This window comes from Pollachius pollachius (genome assembly GCF_949987615.1).
Source record: "Pollachius pollachius genome assembly, chromosome: 3".
In the NCBI taxonomy this organism is placed as follows: Eukaryota; Metazoa; Chordata; class Actinopteri; order Gadiformes; family Gadidae; genus Pollachius; species Pollachius pollachius.
In genome coordinates, this window is record NC_136936.1 from 41,586,762 (window position 1) to 41,605,504 (window position 18,743).

An 18,743-nucleotide genomic window follows, 5' to 3' on the forward strand; every position below is an offset into this window, starting at 1 on the left:
TGTTCTCTGAGCCACTCTTTCTCAGGCTCTCTCTTGTGTGACTTGAATGGAACATCGAATGTTTCCATGTGGACCTCTCAATGCAAAAATATGTCAGACCAACAAAAAAATTGTATTTGCAGTAAATCAATTGTAATTGTTTTTGTTTTGTCTTTTGTTAGTTTTTTCTTTTATAACAATATTTATTATTTTAAAAAGGCACATATATGTTTGTTTTGTTGCTACCTGTTCTTCTTATATATTTTGTATCCTTGTGCGTTTTCCTGAATGGAAATTACTTTATCTGCCTTTAGGATTATCAGAGTGCTGCCATTAGTATGTTACATTGTCTACCTTAAAAATAATGATAAAATTTCAAAAACAATTGTGGTCAAACATGGCAAAACATCATGACGATGAGAAAGGCATGCACAGGAAGACAACGGACACCAGTTGTATTAAGTCAGATGCTTTATTGAATTATAAAAACATTCATCAATTTATTTTCAGATTTAAAAAAACTCCCCCAAAAAGGCATTCCTGGATTCATTCCTTCTTCTATCTATTCGACCAAAAGTTATAATGAGGAAGAGGATGAAAATTGTTACAGATTATATGATTATTATGTGTCTGTTTTAATCTGGTAGTGCACATATGGCTGGATTGGAATGTAAGTAGTAGGAAAAATGAAAGTTTACTGCAATAATGACAATTAATACACATAGACTTGTGATTCTGATCCTATTCGTGGATGATTGATCTGGAGATTTGATCTGGAAGATTGATCAAAATAACATGGTTGTATGGAAAATGGTTATTTTTGGAACATAGTTCTTTTACCCTTAGGATATACTATGCATAGGAAAAACTGCCATAGATCAATTATTCAGCTAATATACCCCCCACCATAGATAAACAAAATGTACATTCTATACGGTTCATTTTTGCCTTCATTATCATTGAAATCAACTTAAACATATAAACATGTCACTACCCTCACACAGGGCAATTATGTAATAAAGTAAGATATTTATGTCCTTTGGCTATTGCGTGCTTGTGTGTGTGTCTGTGTGAACGTGGGCGTGTGAACGTGTGCGTATGTGTGTGTGTGTGCATATATAAAAAATACAGTAGATGTCACTGCCCTGATTCCTTTCAGAGTCCACTGCATTGACAAGTGAAAATTCACATTAAAGTGACTGGTGATTGATCTTACTTTACCCTTACTATATTTGGGGAGAAAGATGTGCATGCGACTAGTAATAATGCAAAGAACATTTGTGAAGTCGTTCCATCCTGCGGTTAAAGTGGCTAAAGCTCATTCTTCATAGAAACAAAGGGACTACGGGTTAAATATACGATAACTTAGACACAATACATTTGCCCTCATTTTAACGGGTATGGGGGGGTCCTAATCCTAGTCCTACACTGGCATATGGCCGAAGGAGTCGAGGCTGGCTGCCTCCTCGTTGTGAATGGGGATGGTGTCCATCGTGCCGATCTTCCCCATTGCGAAGTTGATGAAGACCTGGGAGGGGGGGAGGTTTGTTGTTTAATGACGATCTGCATGTTCATTCATATATCTACACATAACAAACCTGTTCGTCAAGCCTCATCCATCCATCCAACCAATCATCCATTCATCCATCCATCCAACCATCCATTTTCTTTCCCAACTTCTCCATGGCCATGACACCCCACAATATGGCGGCGACCAATCTCACATGGGCGGAGTTGGGTCACTGGCAACTCAAATGAATGATAACGCCAATATTCACTCTTCAAAAGCATAAATTCCCTTCTTATGTCCCGCGGGCCCTATGCCAATCCACTGTGCACCCCCAACACGATCCACCCTTTTTCTCCCCTTAAGGCTTCTCCTTCCTCATCAATCCTTATCTACCATCTTGTCTGTCTGGCGCGACAAACCCTCCCACCCAGGGCTCTCTCTCCCTCTCTCCCCCTCCACACACACACACACACACACACACACACACACACAAACACACACACACACACACACACACACACACACTCCTATAGCGCTCACCTCATCCAGCGTGGTCTGGCTGATTGAGAAGTGTTTGATGTGCAGAGCGTTCTTGCTGGTCTCCAGCTGGTGGAAGATGTCGGCCACTCCACCCGGAGCCACGGGCACGTGGTACTCCACCATGGTGGAGTGCTGGTCCTGTTGGGGGGGGGAAAAGAGAGAGAGAGAGAGAGCGCGAGAGCGAGTGAGAGAGAGAGAGAGAGAGAGAGAGAGAGAGAGAGAGCGCGGGAAGGAATGATAAGACGAGGGCATCCAGCACAACACAAACACTGTCAAGTTAAAAGCTAAAATATGTGTGTTGTACCTGCTAAACATGCCAACCCCGCTTACGATAATAAGCTTACGATAATAACCTGTCATTTTTACAAGCTACGAAAAAAAGAGAGAGAGCAAAGGGAAAACAAATACTGAAATATACACAGAAAATAAGTCACAGGCAGGCGTGATGGTAAGTTGTCCAAGTAGGCACAACAAGGGAAGGGTTTCTTTGTATACCAGAAGCGTTCTCCAGTTCATCTAGATTCAGTGTAGCCTATGCCTCCGGAGGTGGTTTTGACAACAGTTGTCTACATCGCTGGTAAAACCATCCCATCTGTTTATACAGAGAACATCTCCACATTGCAATCTCCCACCTCAAAAATTAACGATTTGTGGCTGAAGGGCCTTTATCATCATGCATTTTGGGGGAACCATATCAGGGGAAGGGCGGCATTGATACAGAAGATTGCAATTGAGTTATTATTATGAATCAGTTAGCAGGCTACAATAGAGCTATGGGGTGATGTGCTCTGCTGATTACATTCAAAGATCTTTCATGCCCTTAAAAGGCTTCCTATCTGCTCCCAAAATCCAGGCTAACAATTAAACACCTTTGTGCCTCTGTGCGGGGGAAATCCTGCTGTCTGTATTTTTAGATTACTTAGAAACTTTAACCATCTTATTAGTGTCACCCAGATATATTTAATGTCTCTGTACGGTGAAGTAGCACTATAGCAAGCTACGGGGAGCCCACCTTGAGGTAGGTGCTGGGGAAGTTGAGCCGCATGAAGATTGTGATGGCATCCACATCGCAGGTGGCCAGGGCCAGGTACATCTTCACCGTGAACCCACTGCCAAACCTTGTCAACAGGAACAAAGAAAGAGTACCCCACAAGGTCATTACCACTGCCTGTCTGTTTGGGGGTCGGCGGGGGGGGTTGTGTCTGCGTGGGCGTTCAGCTGTGGCTGGAGGTCGTTCATTGGGGTGGGGAGGAGTCACTGACCTGTTCTTAATGTGCTGCAGGGAACCCAGGCACCGGAACTGACCCTTCACCATGATGGCCAGGCGGCTGCACAGAGCCTCGCACTCCTCCATGCTGGGGCGGAGCAAGGTAGAGAGACAGCATGGAAAGGGGGACAGAGAGAGTTAGAGAGAAGGAGAGAGTGAGAGAGGTGTAAAAACAACAACAAAAGAAGACAGAGTGTAGAATCATTTACGGCGGTTGCAAAAAGTTATTTAAGCCTTTCCAAGTTCCTCGCTTACCCTGACCTCAACCCTTCCAACCAGACCATTTATCTTGGCAGCATTCACATTCACCTTGCCACTATTCCTATTGTAAACATGTTTTTTCTGTATCTATTTTGCTCCTTTGTGTTATCCCAAATGTCCCTGCTGCGATGAATAAAGTACCAACATTTCTTAACTTATTCTATTTATTTCTTATCTTTCCAACTTTCTATACAAACGTATCCCTCTCCAGCCAAATATAACATATTAGACATCCCGTAGAGAGCCAGCATGTCCTGCTGGGTCTGCAGTTATACTGTGTTGTGTGAGAAATCACTTAAAGCAACACTCCTAATTTCCTTTAACAGAGCGGAAGCCGTGCGTAACTGAATGTGGTGGCCTGCTCACCTGTGAGAGGTGAGGACAACTGCACATTTCCCCTTGACCTCTTCCGAGATGATCTTCCAAAGGTGGCGTTTGGTGCGGGGGTCCATGCCTGAGCTGGGTTCATCCTGTTAAATACACAAACACACACACATTAACAGAGAGGAGAGAGAGACACAGAGACAGACACAGAGACAGAGAGAGAGAGACAGAGACAGAGAACGAGAGAGAGAGAGAGACAGAGAGACAGATAGAGAGAGACAGGGAGAGAGAGAGACAGAGCGAGGGGAGGATCAAACCAAGAACAATGAGACGAAACGGAGGAAAGAAGGAAGAAGGAAAAGAACGAGCTCCAATGTGTCAGTGGAGCGACTGAAAGATCATTCTTCCGTTTCAACAAACAAAGTGGACGAGAGGGAGGACAAGGGAGAGAACTTTATAGGGGAGACAGGAGAGCAGATAGGAAGGGAGGGGAATGAATGAATTAAGAAAGTAGATTAAGGTATGTGGAGGATGGTAGGAGGGGGTCGATAAAGAAGACAGAAAGAGACGAATTAGAAAAGACATACGGACGGCAGAGACAGAGATGGAAAAAAGGGCACTGAAAGAATCAAAGAATAAATGACAATGTTTTGATGAAGCAACCAATGCTATGCTTTCTCATAATAAGCCTGGCAGGCTACGCTTGTTTCAGAAATCGAGGTAATGGAAAATTTGTCATACTTTCTGAAAGTCAAAGAAAACATATTTGAGAGGAATTGGGAAAAGATTATGAATTTATACGGCCACCGACTATATGTGAATGCGTAATTTAAATTGGATAATATTTATGTAATATCAATGAAAATCTTTATATTTTTATTTTGTCTATTAACCTGTGAACAGCAATGAAAGTAACAAAAACAAATCTGTAGTCAAGCTAGAAACCTGGTTCCACCTTTAAAACGTTTGGAATAATGAGCTATTATTGCGTTGAGGGGGGGGTTGTGTGTGTGTGTGTGTGTGTGTGTGTGTGTGTGTGTGTGTGTGTGTGTGTGTGTGTGTGTGTGTGTGTGTGTGTGTGTGGTGGCCAGGGTGGGTGGGGGGGGGTGGGGGGGTGGGGGGTTTAAACGGGTACAGATGTCCCCTCACCAGGAGTAGGATCTGCGGATGTCCAATGAGAGCCAGTGCGGTGGAGAGCTTCCGACGGGTGCCACAGCTGTAGCCCTCGGTGACGGCGTCCCGGTGGGACACCAGCTCCAGCTTCTTCAGCAAGTGGTTCACCACCTGGGGGGAGGAGGAGGAGGAGGAGGAGGAGGAGGATGGCAAAATTCAAAGGCTAAACATGACAACATCGAGGAACAAACCGGAGCACAGCTGGAGCGCTGTTCAGAACTCCTAAACAAAGTGCGACTCTATCTCCCCCATTCCTGGGGGTAGTAAGGTTGTTGTGTAACAGCGGGGGGGTGAGTCGGTGTAACAATGGTGATGGTGGGAAAGAGTGAATGGCAAACGCATTGTTATGCACGTTTGAGAGCTAAAGCGGCGTGGGTCGTTGAAAAAGAAGAAGGAACAATAAAAAGGCTTTGATGCATTGGAATGCATTGATCTTGATTCAACCAATACACATGCATGGGTTGTTGTTTTTTCGTCGATATTCCGGTAGTACTGAGTTCATTGTATTGTTTTATTAGAATGCACATTTCTTACAAACTCTGATAATAACAGCAACAAACACCACACACCCCTGTGCCTTTCACCTTTTGATGATGCACGCTCATTAAGCTTCACCAAAGTGCATGGGCATGCCAAAGGAGCCCCATTATGGGCACTGGGCCGTCTTAGGATCTGCAGTCCAGCCTACTGTCAGTGGGAGACGACCCAGAGAGCTGACGACCTCGCGGCTCTATATATATCCTCATCTCCAGCAAATTTGCCCACCACTGACGCTTGCACCATTACGGCCATTGTTGTCATCCCAACGACTGAAGCGAGAGGAGCCGTATCGACTGAAGCCGCGGTGATTAGAGGCAGCCACATCCATTTCAGTGCCTGATTGTGCTCGCATTCATGTGAATGTGTGCGCGTTTGTGTTTGTGCGTGTGAGTATATGCATGTGTGAGTGCTCCGATAATTATGTGTGGTTGTGTATATGTGAGTGCGCGTCTCAATTAGAGGGTGTTTAAGCGTGTGTGTTTGTGTGTATGTCGGTGCGTGTATGTTTCTATTAGTGTTTTTACGTGAGACTGTCAGAGCTTATCACAATTGCAATTTGGTCCAGCCGTCACACTAAAATCGTTCTTGCAGAAGAAGTCTATTTTGCTTTTCAGCACAGTTAACGTTGTAAATTCATTTTTATTTTGTCGTTATCTTTGGATCGTTCCCATCAGCCACGTTCCACAATAAAAAAAAGACTTAAAGTAAACGGAATGAGAACGGACTGCAGGTTTCAATAGTGTAAGAAAAGGCACCGAAGAGGGCTCCGGTATGTACAAAATCTCCCAGGATCAGGAGAATTTATTTAAATGGTAATCCGCCTGCACTGACACAACATCATCTTAATCTCCAGCAAGCCCAGATCCCACAAGCTGATAGTGAATGCCTTGAGCTGGTCTTTTTTTCTATTTTTACCACAAGCGCTAACTTTCAGCGCACATCAATCAATGACCAAGCGGTACCTATTAAGCCTGTCGTCTCGGAGAGTGGAAACCAGCGTGTTCCATTTTTACACACCGGCATCTCGTGCCTTTACAGCACTGTTTTGCTAGGCTGTTGTATTTTTTGACGGTGCTGCTGCGAAGACACATTTCCGGAAAAGCAGTAAAAGGTTATATGTGGTTGTTAACGACCGTACCCCATCAATCTCCCGCTTGGAGATGCCGCGGATGCGGGCATAGAAGTACAGGTGTTCCTTCCCGGTAAGGAGGTGGTCCAGGGCATCCACTTGGGGACAGTAACCAATGTTTATGCCCTGGTCACGGCACTCCATGATGTCCACCATGCGCCTGGAGGCAGAGGGATAAAAACAAAGCATGAATAAGAGTCATATTTCTCCTTCCAATCGTCCGAGGGCGCTTTGACAGATGGAGGAAATATGTGCAGGTGAACCCGTTGGCCCTGCACTGTGCCGTCCATGGAGTAGCCAACATTTATTGGCATAAAGAGCAGTCACCTGCTTTTTTTATTTTTTCATTCTCCCTGGCAAAATGAATCATTTCAACTTTACTAGTGTGTTGGTCTCTGCTATGCATGGGGGGGGGGGGGGGGGGGGGGGGGGGGGAAAGAAACACAAAACTCAATTTACCGATAAGCGGCTAAAAGTAATTTCTCTCGGAGGATCAATAAAGTACATGCCTTATCTATACATCTGTGCTTTACCACTGTTACAAACTGAGGTCATCACTTCCTGGTGGGAAGTTAACCCACCTGCTATAGCTTAATTTCTTTCCATATAAAAAAAAATTGAAATAATATTTCAGAATAACACACGTTTTGGTGCTGCTACTGCCACTAAAAGGTTGGAGAGATTTAACTAGCCCACCACCAAAGTGAAATCATAACCATTATCCCTCTATGGCTACTGTATCCATCCACTTTAGGAGATTTAAGCTCATGTTTCACATTAAAGTTGATATGTATATTATTGCAAGTACATTAAACGATATTAGCAGATGAGCCTGAGGCATGAATCATGTCATTATGAGTGGACGTAAAATAGCCTGGATTAAAATATGCATTGCATTGACTCAGCATTGACTCAGTCAGCGGCCCTCATACCCGTCAACGTCCTTGATCTGCGCGGTTCCGTCGGTCGGACTGATGTCTCCGGTCAGCATCTTGAAGGTGGTGGTCTTTCCGGCTCCATTCACACCCAGCAGGCCAAAGCACTGAGGACGGCGCACCAGGAAAAGGCTACTGATGAGTTGACGCTCAGTGGCAGAAGGTTTGAATGAGTTTTGGATGTGGATTTGTTGTAACCACCACATTTATAGTGTATTAAGCTGTATTCATTAAGAATCATCGTGTATAACTCATTGGGGAAGTGAGTGTTTATAATTTTTGAAGTATGGTCTTTGTTACGGATTTCGACTAAGCAAAACATATTTTATATGCTTTTCCATTTTCTTATACCATGCAGTCTAATCAATTTCCAGGAAACGTAGTAATTCATTTTAAAGATGAATCACGAATCAGATGAGTAATACATTTTAATTGAATAGTCTTGTTTGTATGAACCATTAAAAGTAGCAGGAGAGGTCCTCTTCAGAGCAGAATATCAATTCAAGTATTCCTGGCAAAATATAACATCAGCATGATGAAAACGGGATTGTGTTGCACATAACAGTCGGACAACACAAAAACTTAAATTTCACAAAATGTGGAAGGGTGATGGATACATGTGAACAGAACAAAAAATATGAAAACCATAAAGTACAGGGCACTATTGTCGGGAAAGCATTACAAAACCTTTGCAACCTGTGTTTATTATTATATTATTATTATATATATAATTATATTATGTTAATACATTGGCATCAACTAATGTCCCTTTCCACTGGATTTCCTGTTTGGTCACTCTTCCAGACCAGGGACTAACCCTTCCTAGGCCATATTGCATCCTAAGGTCCGGTAAGGGCCGGCAAAAACACATTCCCAATGTGCCTATCCATAAAAATGTATTCAATTGGACATGTGTCAAAGGAAAGGAATATCTTAAACCAGCGTTTGCCCAACACGGGGTCGCCTGCAACGCAAACGAGGTTGCAGAGGAATACTGGCTTATAAAAGAGGATAGTAAACTACTGCTAACGACTTCACCGGGACATACACATTATGGGCGGTTCTAGCTGCGCTCTTAAACAGCATTGTGGGAAAAAGATGCACAACAACACAAGACGCTTTTAGGACCTCAAAACGGGGGTCCGAAATAAGTGTTCGGAACCAGTGATCGACCCATATATCGGCCGGTCAATATTGATATTTTCTTCGGTATCGGACGATTTTTTTATTTTTATTATTATTATTTTTCGGCATGATTTACAGACAGTTCAATTAATGTTCATTTATTTTAAATTGAGACATTGCAACATTTGTTATCATCATTGTGTCATTTTTATGATGTAAATTGAGGGAGGCTTAGCCTGGATATCCAGACCTACATCTAGAAAGCTGTAGGGTCTGGCAACAAGTAATTAAAATGGCCCAACTCGAGGGGCCGCACCAAGCATGCATTTAAAAATATCAGAAGAATACAAGGGGTGACGTATCCAGACCAGTGGAGCTAACCAATAGATAAGACTCTTGTCGTACCCGGTCGGTAAAACACCAACGCTTATGGCCCACCTATATCGATACATCGATGTGATTGATTAATGTTCTGGGCCAGGGGGGGCCCAGAATATACACAAGTATATTGCTTGTTCCCAGCGTGACTCGCCGAGCAAATTCAAATTGTGCTCTCGTGAGAACTCTGGATTTCCAGGGTAGTATCGGCTCCAAATATCAGCTCAAGAAAATATATCGGCGTATCGGTTATCGGCTAAGGCTGATGAAAAGAAAATCGGTATCGCCCCTAAAAGAATCCATATCGGTCGATCCCTAGTTGGAACGCGCAGCCTCAAAAAAAAAAGAGTAAACAAAAGGAGGTAAGCGTGCTGGGGGCTCACCTCGCCAGCGGGGATGCCCAGGGACACCCGGTTGACGGCGTGGACCTTCTTGTTGAGGTACTGGTAGACCTTGGAGAGGCGGCAGACTTGCAGGAGGTCAGTGTTGGCCTCGCCGCTGGAGACGCGGGCGTGCTCCGCAGTCACGTCCTCGTCCTCGTCCTCGCCGTTCTGGCCGTCGACCGCCACCGGGGGCAGCACTCTCTTGCCCATGGTCAGACGCCTGAGGATAGGGAGGGAGGAGGAGGGAAGGAAGGAAGGGAGGACGGAAGGGAGGGAGGGAATAGGATAGAGCCTGAGTGTTTATTGTGCATACTTTTGAGACACTTTCAATCAGGGTCGAATCAGGGGAGAGGGAAAGGGTAGGTTCCTGGATCATTCTGTGCCAGCAGACTGTGTGTATGTCAGTCTAAACTAGGTGTACGAAATGATTGTATTTTCAGAAGCACACAGAACATGAAAAGTGTGAATATTGCTGTAGTTTAGCTTTAGCTTCACTGATTGCCGGTAAACCCACACAACATCAGACAAGGTTGTTAAATTCCAAGAGTTCCATCATATGGAGGGATGTGAAACAGTATTTTGAATTGTAAAACCAAATAGAATGCCGAGAGAATAGATTAGGCCAAAAATGTTTTCCCTTCTCTGAACCAATTTGATATATGTTGCCAGTGAAGGGCTCTGCACTGGTAGAGCTGAATAAATCTGACAGGGCCAGGATACATTTCAAACGGTTTCCATGTCCTACGACTGGATTAGAGGGATTTTTGGTCTTTATGAGAGGATTTTATAATTTTCCCGTTGACGGTTCCCAGATTGTGATAAAACCATCATGCTGAAAGTCCATCACAACCAAGTACTTCCAATGCATTGCATTACTTGATCTGGAATACAAAGGCTCCTAAATTCCTCGTTAAAGATTCAAATTACTTGTGATAAATGTGTAACCATCTGTTGAAAGCCCAGTATATACAGTGGGTGTTTGCCCTTGGCATGTTCCCATGTAATTAAAGTTGACCAACAACAGCGAGAACAACAACAACGACCATTCCATTCCCATGTGCGTCCACAGAGACTCTCAAGCCGAAGCTGTACATTGACATGCAATCTGTGCAATTCGATATAAAGAAGACAGAAAGAAGGGCATTTCATGAATATGTATTCGAAGTTAAGGACGAAAACAATAAGAAAAACATCTTTTCATTAATAATTCATAAGTTTATTAATTTTGTAGTCCCTTCGCGTCCTAAAAAATCCCCCGGAGCTAAAGTGCTTAGGTAACCGGAGGGCACGGGGGGATACGGGGGGGGCTGAGTGAGAGTGAGGGGGAGTTGGGTTGGGCTGGGGGGCGGCGGCAGTGGCGGTGGCTCTCACCAGACTTTGCGGATGAGCCCCCTGTTCAGCAGCAGCCGCAGTGCGAAGAATACCAGGCCCTGCAGGAAGGCGGACAGGAACATAGGGCCCAGCCCAGTGGCCGAGAAGGGCTCCCTGTAGGCGTCCACGCCATAGCCGCTGAGCAGCTGCACCTCTAGGTTGTTCCGCGCCAGCTCCATTAGCCCATTGCCAAAGCTGAACTGGGGGAAGACGAGCAGCCCCCGGCTCAGACGGTTGAAGAGCAGCTGGATGGCCTGTGGTGGTGGTGGAGGAGGGGGGGAGGGAGGGACAAATGGTATTTAAGATCAGGCAGAGACAGAGGGAGAGTGTAAGAGTGATGAGGGGGAGAGAGGGAGAGACACACAGAGACAGATAGAGAGAGAGCGATGAGGGAAGAGGAAAGAGACAAATACTATTATCAATCAGGGAGAGATAGAAGAGAGAGAGAGGGATGAGGCTAACAAGAGACATATACAAACACTATTAAAGATCAGAGAGAGAGATAGAGAGAGAGACAGAGACTGACAGAGAGAGTAGGAATAGGCAATTAGACAAGCAATGGCAAAGGAAATCACCAAGCTATTGACTGTTGAAGTTGGAAGCTAGAGATGTTTTCATTGATAACGTCAAGTTGGCCTTTAAAAAATCACATCAACAGGTGAAGGACTCGTATATATATATATATATATATATATATATATATATATATATAAATACTAAAAGATACATAAATATATTAAAAGAAGGACCACCACTTTGCCATGTTCCCCATATCTTGTTTCAATGTGCAGCAAAAGCAAGGTTTCCATCAACAAATCTGTTTTGATCACACCTTAGCCCATAACAACACAAAACCCAAACCAATCCAGCATAAATAAGACAGTGTATTCCCTGGCTATCGTATTTAATAGGGCCCATTCTTCTAATGTGGTGTGACGCGTCTGACCTCTGTGTCGGTGACTGAGACTTGACTCATGAAGAAGAGGATGGAGGTGGGCAACACGGTATTGATGCTGATGAAGAGGTTGATGCACACGTAGCTGATGAAGGCCATCTCTGCATCCTTGAAGACTCCCGCGAGGAGGTACATCCAGGGGAAGGTGGAAAACCTGAAGAGTTGTTAAGGAAAGCATTGTCAGTCGCGCCCATTTAGGATTTAGCTGGTCAGCGATGGACCTTATCCATCCGGTCGGTTGTGTATGTGCTGCCTGGGGCAGCACATATGTATATGTATGTGTATGTATATATTATCGATTGATATGCTAAGCCTGACAGCATGAACAGGTTATCATCATCATCATCATCTTCCTCCTCATCATCATCATCCTCCTCATCAATTCATCACTACAACTGTTGAGGAACTGATGCTGGCTTCAAGAGTATAATTAATACTGTACTTCACTACGTCCGCAATAACAATGAACCTAGAAAAACGGACAAGCATAAGAGGGCAAGACTGGAATATGATGCAGAAAATGGAGCAGCAAGATATGGTTCTTATCACCAGGACAAGACACCCAATGAGGCTGCATGGCTGGATTAAGGCGCAAACCAAAAATAGTATGCTTGTTCAATTGCTGTTTTTTCCAAGACTGTCATCGAGAAACAGACAACAGGCTGACCAGGAGGGAGCGAGAGAGAAAGAGAGCGCGAAAGAGAGAGAGAGAGCAAGAGAAATAAAGAGAGTGAGAAGAGGAGCACGATATGGAGAGGGAGAGAGAAAGAGGGAGAGATGGAGGGGGAAAGATTGAGACACACATACACATACTGAAAGCTAGAGAGAGAGAGCGAGAGAGAGAGATTGATAGTGACAGAGCCAAGACAGAGAGTCTACCTCAAATGCTACCTAAACCTCCCCCCTTCCACACACACACACACACACACACACACACACACACACACACACACACACACACACACACACACACACACACACACACACACACACACACACACACACACACACGTAAGATGCTTTGCAGGCAGACTGTGTGTGCCAAGCCATGATGTGGAACAGCAGAAGCAGGCAAGCTGCAAAGCCGCCTGGCCCAGGTGGGACCAGGCGGGCGGGGAAGGCAGTGGGGCCACGTGCTGCGCCCGGTGCAGCAGTGTGATTATTCATGGCCCGAGGAAGGAGACATCTGGCTGATAAACGAGGGGACAGAGTGCTGAGCTGGCCTCCTACAGCCCCTGCAGGCCCTCCAGAGTGCCACAGGAGGTGGGCCACGCTTACCGTACAACTCCTAAGCTCCTGGCCGTGTGTGTGTGTGTGTGTGTGTGTGAGTGTGTGAGTGTCTGGGTGTTTGGGTTCCACTCAACAATCACTCTGCTTGTTCCCGATCTGGATCACGTGTCATTGCCCAGGTTTTTTTCTCAAGGCGTGTCAAATGTTTTGTTTATTTGAATCGAGCAATGTGTTCATAAAAATAAGGATACGTTGTGTTATTGTGGGTTTTTTTTCCCGAACAGAAAATATCTTTGATCACGAGAGGGACATTTTTGACTTGGCCAGCAATGGCTTAACAATTATTAAAAGGCAACACACCTGGTTGCCTTTTAACATAGGACATCTACAAATGCATATCAATGATTTGTAATTGATTAGTTTATCGTTAAATTAAGGTGACTAAAAACCAAAAGATGTCATTCATTCCCACTCTCCTCAGATTGTCTAACACATGTTCGACCATTGCAATGCAAGGTCCATCCAAACACTGACCCAATGCAGGAACGCACACACACACATAATACAGACATAATACGGCACTGACCCGAACAGCACCAGGAGCAGGGTGATGGCGGACAGATTCTGCCTGTCTGTGAACGCTGGGATTTGGAAGGCTGCAATCACACCCACGGTCAGGAACACCGGGATGAGGTACAGCGTCTAGAGAGGGCGAGAGGGAGAAAGAAAAAGAGAGACGGAGAGAGACAGACAGAGAAAAGCATGGAGGGAGAGAGGGTGGGTCAGGAAAAAGCTACGAAGGAGTTGAAGTGAATGATGGAAGGTCACTTTAGAAGATGATGTGTATGGTTTGAGAAAATGGCTCTTAATTGTGAATGACCTAGATTTAAATTAACAATAAACTTTAATGTAAGGGTTAATTTAGATATATCCGATGTTAGAGTGCGTTTCAAAGGAGACTTTCAGAAAAAGGGCCATTTCTTGGTTGAATCGCCGACACATTTCGTAAGGCTGATATGATTGACGATTGCTTGATTAAATTAAATGTGTGGGTAATGCTGGCTGTATACTTGAAATGGGAACACTTCACCGGGGCACATCAACATTTGCTGCCTCCGTTGCATGTGTGTGGTTGTGCGTGCATGCGTGTGTGCATGTGTGCGAGCGTGTATGTGTGCGTGTTCTCCTGACATGGTTACTTTTGAACGCACGATCAGCCAACTGCATTGATCAAATATGGGCCCCCTCGGGAATTTCACTTTTTATAGCGTAGACCCAAAATAAATTATGCGCGACATGCACGTGACAGGGCGAGGGTGAAGGAAGTAGACGGGGCAGTCACCATGTCGTAGAGGAAGTTGACGGTCCAATACAGGGGCTCCCCGATCCCGGAGATGTGCTGCAGCCGCTTGGCGCCGCTGTGGTGCTCCTGGACCTCGTAGATGGCGAAGCTGGCCGTGGTGATGGCGTAGCCCGTCATCACGCAGATGCCCACCAGGAGCTGGATCAACCCGTGAACGCTTGAGTAAAAACACACACAAACACACACACAGGCACAAGCACACATACAGGTTAGGTTTAGGTAAGATCCAGCCCAATACGTGGCTGTTGGCGGTCAAAGTCAAAGTCAAAGTCAGCTTTATTGTCCATTCCAATGTATGTGCCAGACAAACAGAGGCATCGAAATTGCGTTTGTCTCCTAGCCACGATGCAATAAGGAGAAAAGTGTATGGAAAAACAGGTAAGGCAAAACAAACGGTATATATAAATTAAGCTAAAAAAAGGAAATAGATTGAAATGTGCAATATGAGTTCTTGGGGGCAAATGGGAGGGAGGGTCAAAGTCCAGAGTTCTTGAGGGTAGATAGGAGGGAAGGGAGAGAGGGGAGAGAGTTGAGTTTCCAGACAGCCTGGTGGAAAAAGCTGTTTTTCACCAAACTGAAAGACATCCGTCCTGCGTTTAATCCTGAGCAATATTGCATATTGTATACATTGCAACCACAATGAAGAGCCCACATAACATCTCGCTCATAAGATTTGCGGTTGCAGGAAGCGAGCGGTCCGTTCACCTGTCTGTTCCGTCCCCCCCTTCGCCTCACGTCAAAACCGATCCACCCAATCACAGCTCGAGCGCCACTGCAGACTTGTGATCGGCTTGCCCCAGACTGCTAGGGCCTTCCTCCAGACTCTCTTGTACAATGTGTCACGAAGATAGACTGGAAATCGAGCTAGGGTTTCCGCAGGTCAGCACCTCTAACCGCCGTAAACTTTCCTGTGACAAACTCTGGTTTGAGGAGCGTGCAAAAATAAAACAAGGTTGGAAACACCCGTCATCTCCAGTCACTTTAAAGGTGAGGAGGGAGACAGAGGGGGTATGACTCGACGGCCTTTAGATTCGGTGGTGCTGACTTGATAAATGCCATCCTTCCTGCCAAGGTTTTTTTAAAGGTGAGATGTTATGGGGGCTCTTCATAGTGATGTATACAATATGCAATATTCCTCAGGATTAAATGCAAGACAGATGTTCTTCAGTATCAGGTGGTTGCCATTAATCTCTGGGTTTAGACGTTTCTCCTCCTTTTAAAGTCTCTGTCGATGGTCGAATAACCATCAAAGGCAAGTTAACCTTTATCTCCAGCTATTGAAGGTATGCAGGGCAGGTGACGCAATACAGTACAAGATTGTTGCTTATTGAATTGTTAGACTCATAAAAAAGAACTTGGGCTTATCTGCTGGCTTATCTAATCAGCATGGCTTCCCCTCGCTTTGTTCAGGTCGCCTAAAATGAAATGTCAGGTGCCTTTGATGTTTACCAAACACAAATGCTGGGGGGGGGGGGGGGGATAAATATGCTCCCATTAATACCAAACAGCTTTGTCTTGAAGATAACGCACTGCATGTCCTGCCACTGACAAGACAATTGCCAACGAAGGAATGGATTGATACCTATCTTGTTGTTTGGCTGCCAATGGGTCTTAAAAAAACATAATAAACCCCATTAAATGGGATGAGAGGAATGTCTCTTAGATAAACTGTGCAGTTAAAACCTGTGTTCTTGTGTGTGTGTTTGTTAATGTGTGTGGGTGGGTGTGGCTGTTTGTGTGTGTGTGTCTGTGTGTGCGTGCATGTGTGCATGTGTGTGTGTGTGTGAGAGAGAGAGAGAGAGAGAGAGAGAGAGAGAGAGAGAGAGAGAGAGAGAGAGAGAGAGAGAGAGAGAGAGAGAGAGAGAGAGAGAGAGAGAGAGAGAGAGAGAGAGAGAGAGAGAGTGTGTGTGTGTGTGTGTGTGTGTGTGTGTGTGTGTGCGTGTCAGGGAAGGCAGCTAGAGATATTGGTGAGAAAGGCTTCCAGGACACATTGAAGATATATTGATCCTGATTCTCGGTAAAGGATGCACCGCAGCAGGCATTCATTCACCTGTGCACCAGCTTTCAGATCCACCAATCAGCTGATCCACTTAACGATTGGCTCGTTCACGAGTAGATAAGGACGGCACAACATGCCAATTATTCAGTTATCTTATAGTCGCTTCAATTTAAGAGGGAGATGATTGTGGTCATAATTATTTACTCCTCATGGCAATTCCCTGAAATATTACCTCCAAACAAACACACACGCAAAAATAAGTATCTGGCCGAATTTGCACATCATCCAGAGTTATCCATCCCGCTTGAAATGTCTTGGAAGGTATGCTAATGATATTTCTTACGCGTGTGTGTTAATACCACGCGCAAAGGTAATTAGTCTCAGACACTAATCTGGATATATCTGGCAAAAAGATAGCGGCCCTGAACCGTTCTGACAGACAGACAGACAAGTACTGAGAAAACCCTTAGCAGCTAAGAAGGCTTGTTATCAGAAAGGCCACTGATGCCCTTGCAGGATTTGCCCTCTCTCTCTCTCTCTCTCTCTCTCTCTCTCTCTCTCTCGCTCTCTCTCTCGCTCTGTATCCCTCTCTCTCTCTGTCGCTCTCCCTCTCTGTCAAAGCCAGAGGTGTCAGGACAAGGCATCAGGGAGTGGTAAGCCAGCCGTCCTTAATACCGCTTAGGTCAAATCAATACCGGGCGACAAAGAGAGCCCAATAATGACAGGGGCCACCGTCCGAGGAGGCAAAAAGGTTTAAGCCCAAAAATGGACACCGTTTTGCAAAGTCACCGTAGGCAAAAATATATATTTGGCTTAACAAAAATGCCAATCTGTCGAGCAGGCTGTCTATAGTCCTTGGCACATGCCAACCACACCACGGCCCACCCCCGGCCGAGCGGCCCTGGACAGCATTCCCGATGAACTTGTATCTGGAGGGGGAAGTGTGTGGGCGGAATCAATCCTCCTCTGTGCTACCTTGAGGGTAAACACCCTTTATCGCGCAGCGTCTGTGATCGATATTGCTAGATCAGCACTAGCATTCCTCTAGAAAATCAAATATGAATTAATATGGCTCGTCGGGTAGGAGCCACAGCACTGCCCCCGACCTCTCCTCTGTGTGTGAGTGTGAGTGTGTGTGTGAGTGTGTGTGTGTGTGTGTGTGTGAGGTGAGAGGTGTGTGTGTGTGTGTGAGGTGAGAGATGTGTGTGTGTGTGAGGTGAGAGATGTGTGTGTGTGTGAGGTGAGAGATGTGTGTGTGTGTGTGTGTGTGTGTGTGTGTGTGTGTGTGTGTGTGTGTGTGTGTGTGTGTGTGGGTGTGTGTGTGGGTGTGTGTGTGTGTGTGTGTGGTGAGAGATGTGTGTGTGTGTGTGAGGTGAAAGATGTGTGTGTGTGTGTGTGTGTGTGTGTGTGTGTGTGTGTGTGTATTCCTTACACTGCGTCCTCGTCATCTGCCCTGCCAAAGTAGGGATGACTGGAAACGGAGATTGCTGCAGGAGAAGACACACAGAAAACCAGACAGACAGAGGTGCAGAGGGTTAGTTCATGGGCTCCTATCTGGCCCTTGGGTTCCCAGACCATCCATCATAACCCCCCCCCCCCCCAACCACACACACTCACACCTCCAGTCCATAGCCACGTTTCTCATTACAGCCCTAATGCTCGATTCCCTCGGTATTTTGCCATTTCTATTTGGCTTATAATGCACGGATCCAATCTTTTGCCAGTGACCATTTCGGTCATATGGCCGAAGATAAGCCTTGTGTCAGAAACATATGAAAGTGGCTCAAATATGACCTGAAAATCTCATTTGTGTTCATCACACAAGTGTGCAAACAGATTGGCTTCAGACAACTCTGGCCTGGCATTGGGAGTGTGGGCTTAATACAGTAGTTAATAGTCACTGTTCATACGCAGGCAGAATCAAGTAGACACAGGTGAACACATTTTTTGTTCTTCTGCTAAGGGCCATTACATTCTGAAGCAGTCATAATGGCCATTCCTCAGAGAAGGAGCATTTTAAGGTCAGTGTTTTGCTTTAGGCAACTCTGGCTAATATCCTTCAGTGAAATGATAGCCTAATGAGGCTCAACTCAGTGCCGGGGGATAAATCAATCCCTAGCAGTGAAAAGTCCTTTAAGAAGAGTTCTTGTTCTTCTTATTACCCTAATGCTTTTGTTTCAACACATTTAAACAAAAATGCACTGCTTTCTTTGTAATGGTTTTACTAAAAGGCTGTAGTACAAGGAATACGTTTATTTCATTGTTTAGTATTTGTGCTCCA

General features: G+C 45.2%; 1 protein-coding gene across 2 annotated transcripts in view; it reads right to left on the minus strand.

Moving 5' to 3' along the window:
- Positions 1 to 432: 432 nt before the first annotated feature.
- Positions 433 to 18,743, minus strand: part of abca12 (ATP-binding cassette, sub-family A (ABC1), member 12) — a 78,979-nt gene continuing 60,668 nt past the window's right edge. For both annotated transcript variants that reach the window (XM_079731989.1, XM_079731987.1), the window contains exons 59-72: positions 17,895 to 17,949; positions 14,443 to 14,620; positions 13,687 to 13,802; positions 11,862 to 12,024; positions 10,916 to 11,169; positions 9,545 to 9,764; positions 7,656 to 7,765; positions 6,733 to 6,883; positions 5,031 to 5,165; positions 3,924 to 4,027; positions 3,292 to 3,384; positions 3,042 to 3,147; positions 2,030 to 2,167; positions 433 to 1,507 (exon numbers count right to left, since the gene is read on the minus strand). In XM_079731989.1, the coding sequence (XP_079588115.1) occupies positions 1,403 to 1,507; positions 2,030 to 2,167; positions 3,042 to 3,147; positions 3,292 to 3,384; positions 3,924 to 4,027; positions 5,031 to 5,165; positions 6,733 to 6,883; positions 7,656 to 7,765; positions 9,545 to 9,764; positions 10,916 to 11,169; positions 11,862 to 12,024; positions 13,687 to 13,802; positions 14,443 to 14,620; positions 17,895 to 17,949 (1,928 nt within the window). In that variant the 3' untranslated portion in view covers positions 433 to 1,402. The remainder of the gene's footprint in view (positions 1,508 to 2,029; positions 2,168 to 3,041; positions 3,148 to 3,291; positions 3,385 to 3,923; positions 4,028 to 5,030; positions 5,166 to 6,732; positions 6,884 to 7,655; positions 7,766 to 9,544; positions 9,765 to 10,915; positions 11,170 to 11,861; positions 12,025 to 13,686; positions 13,803 to 14,442; positions 14,621 to 17,894; positions 17,950 to 18,743) is intronic.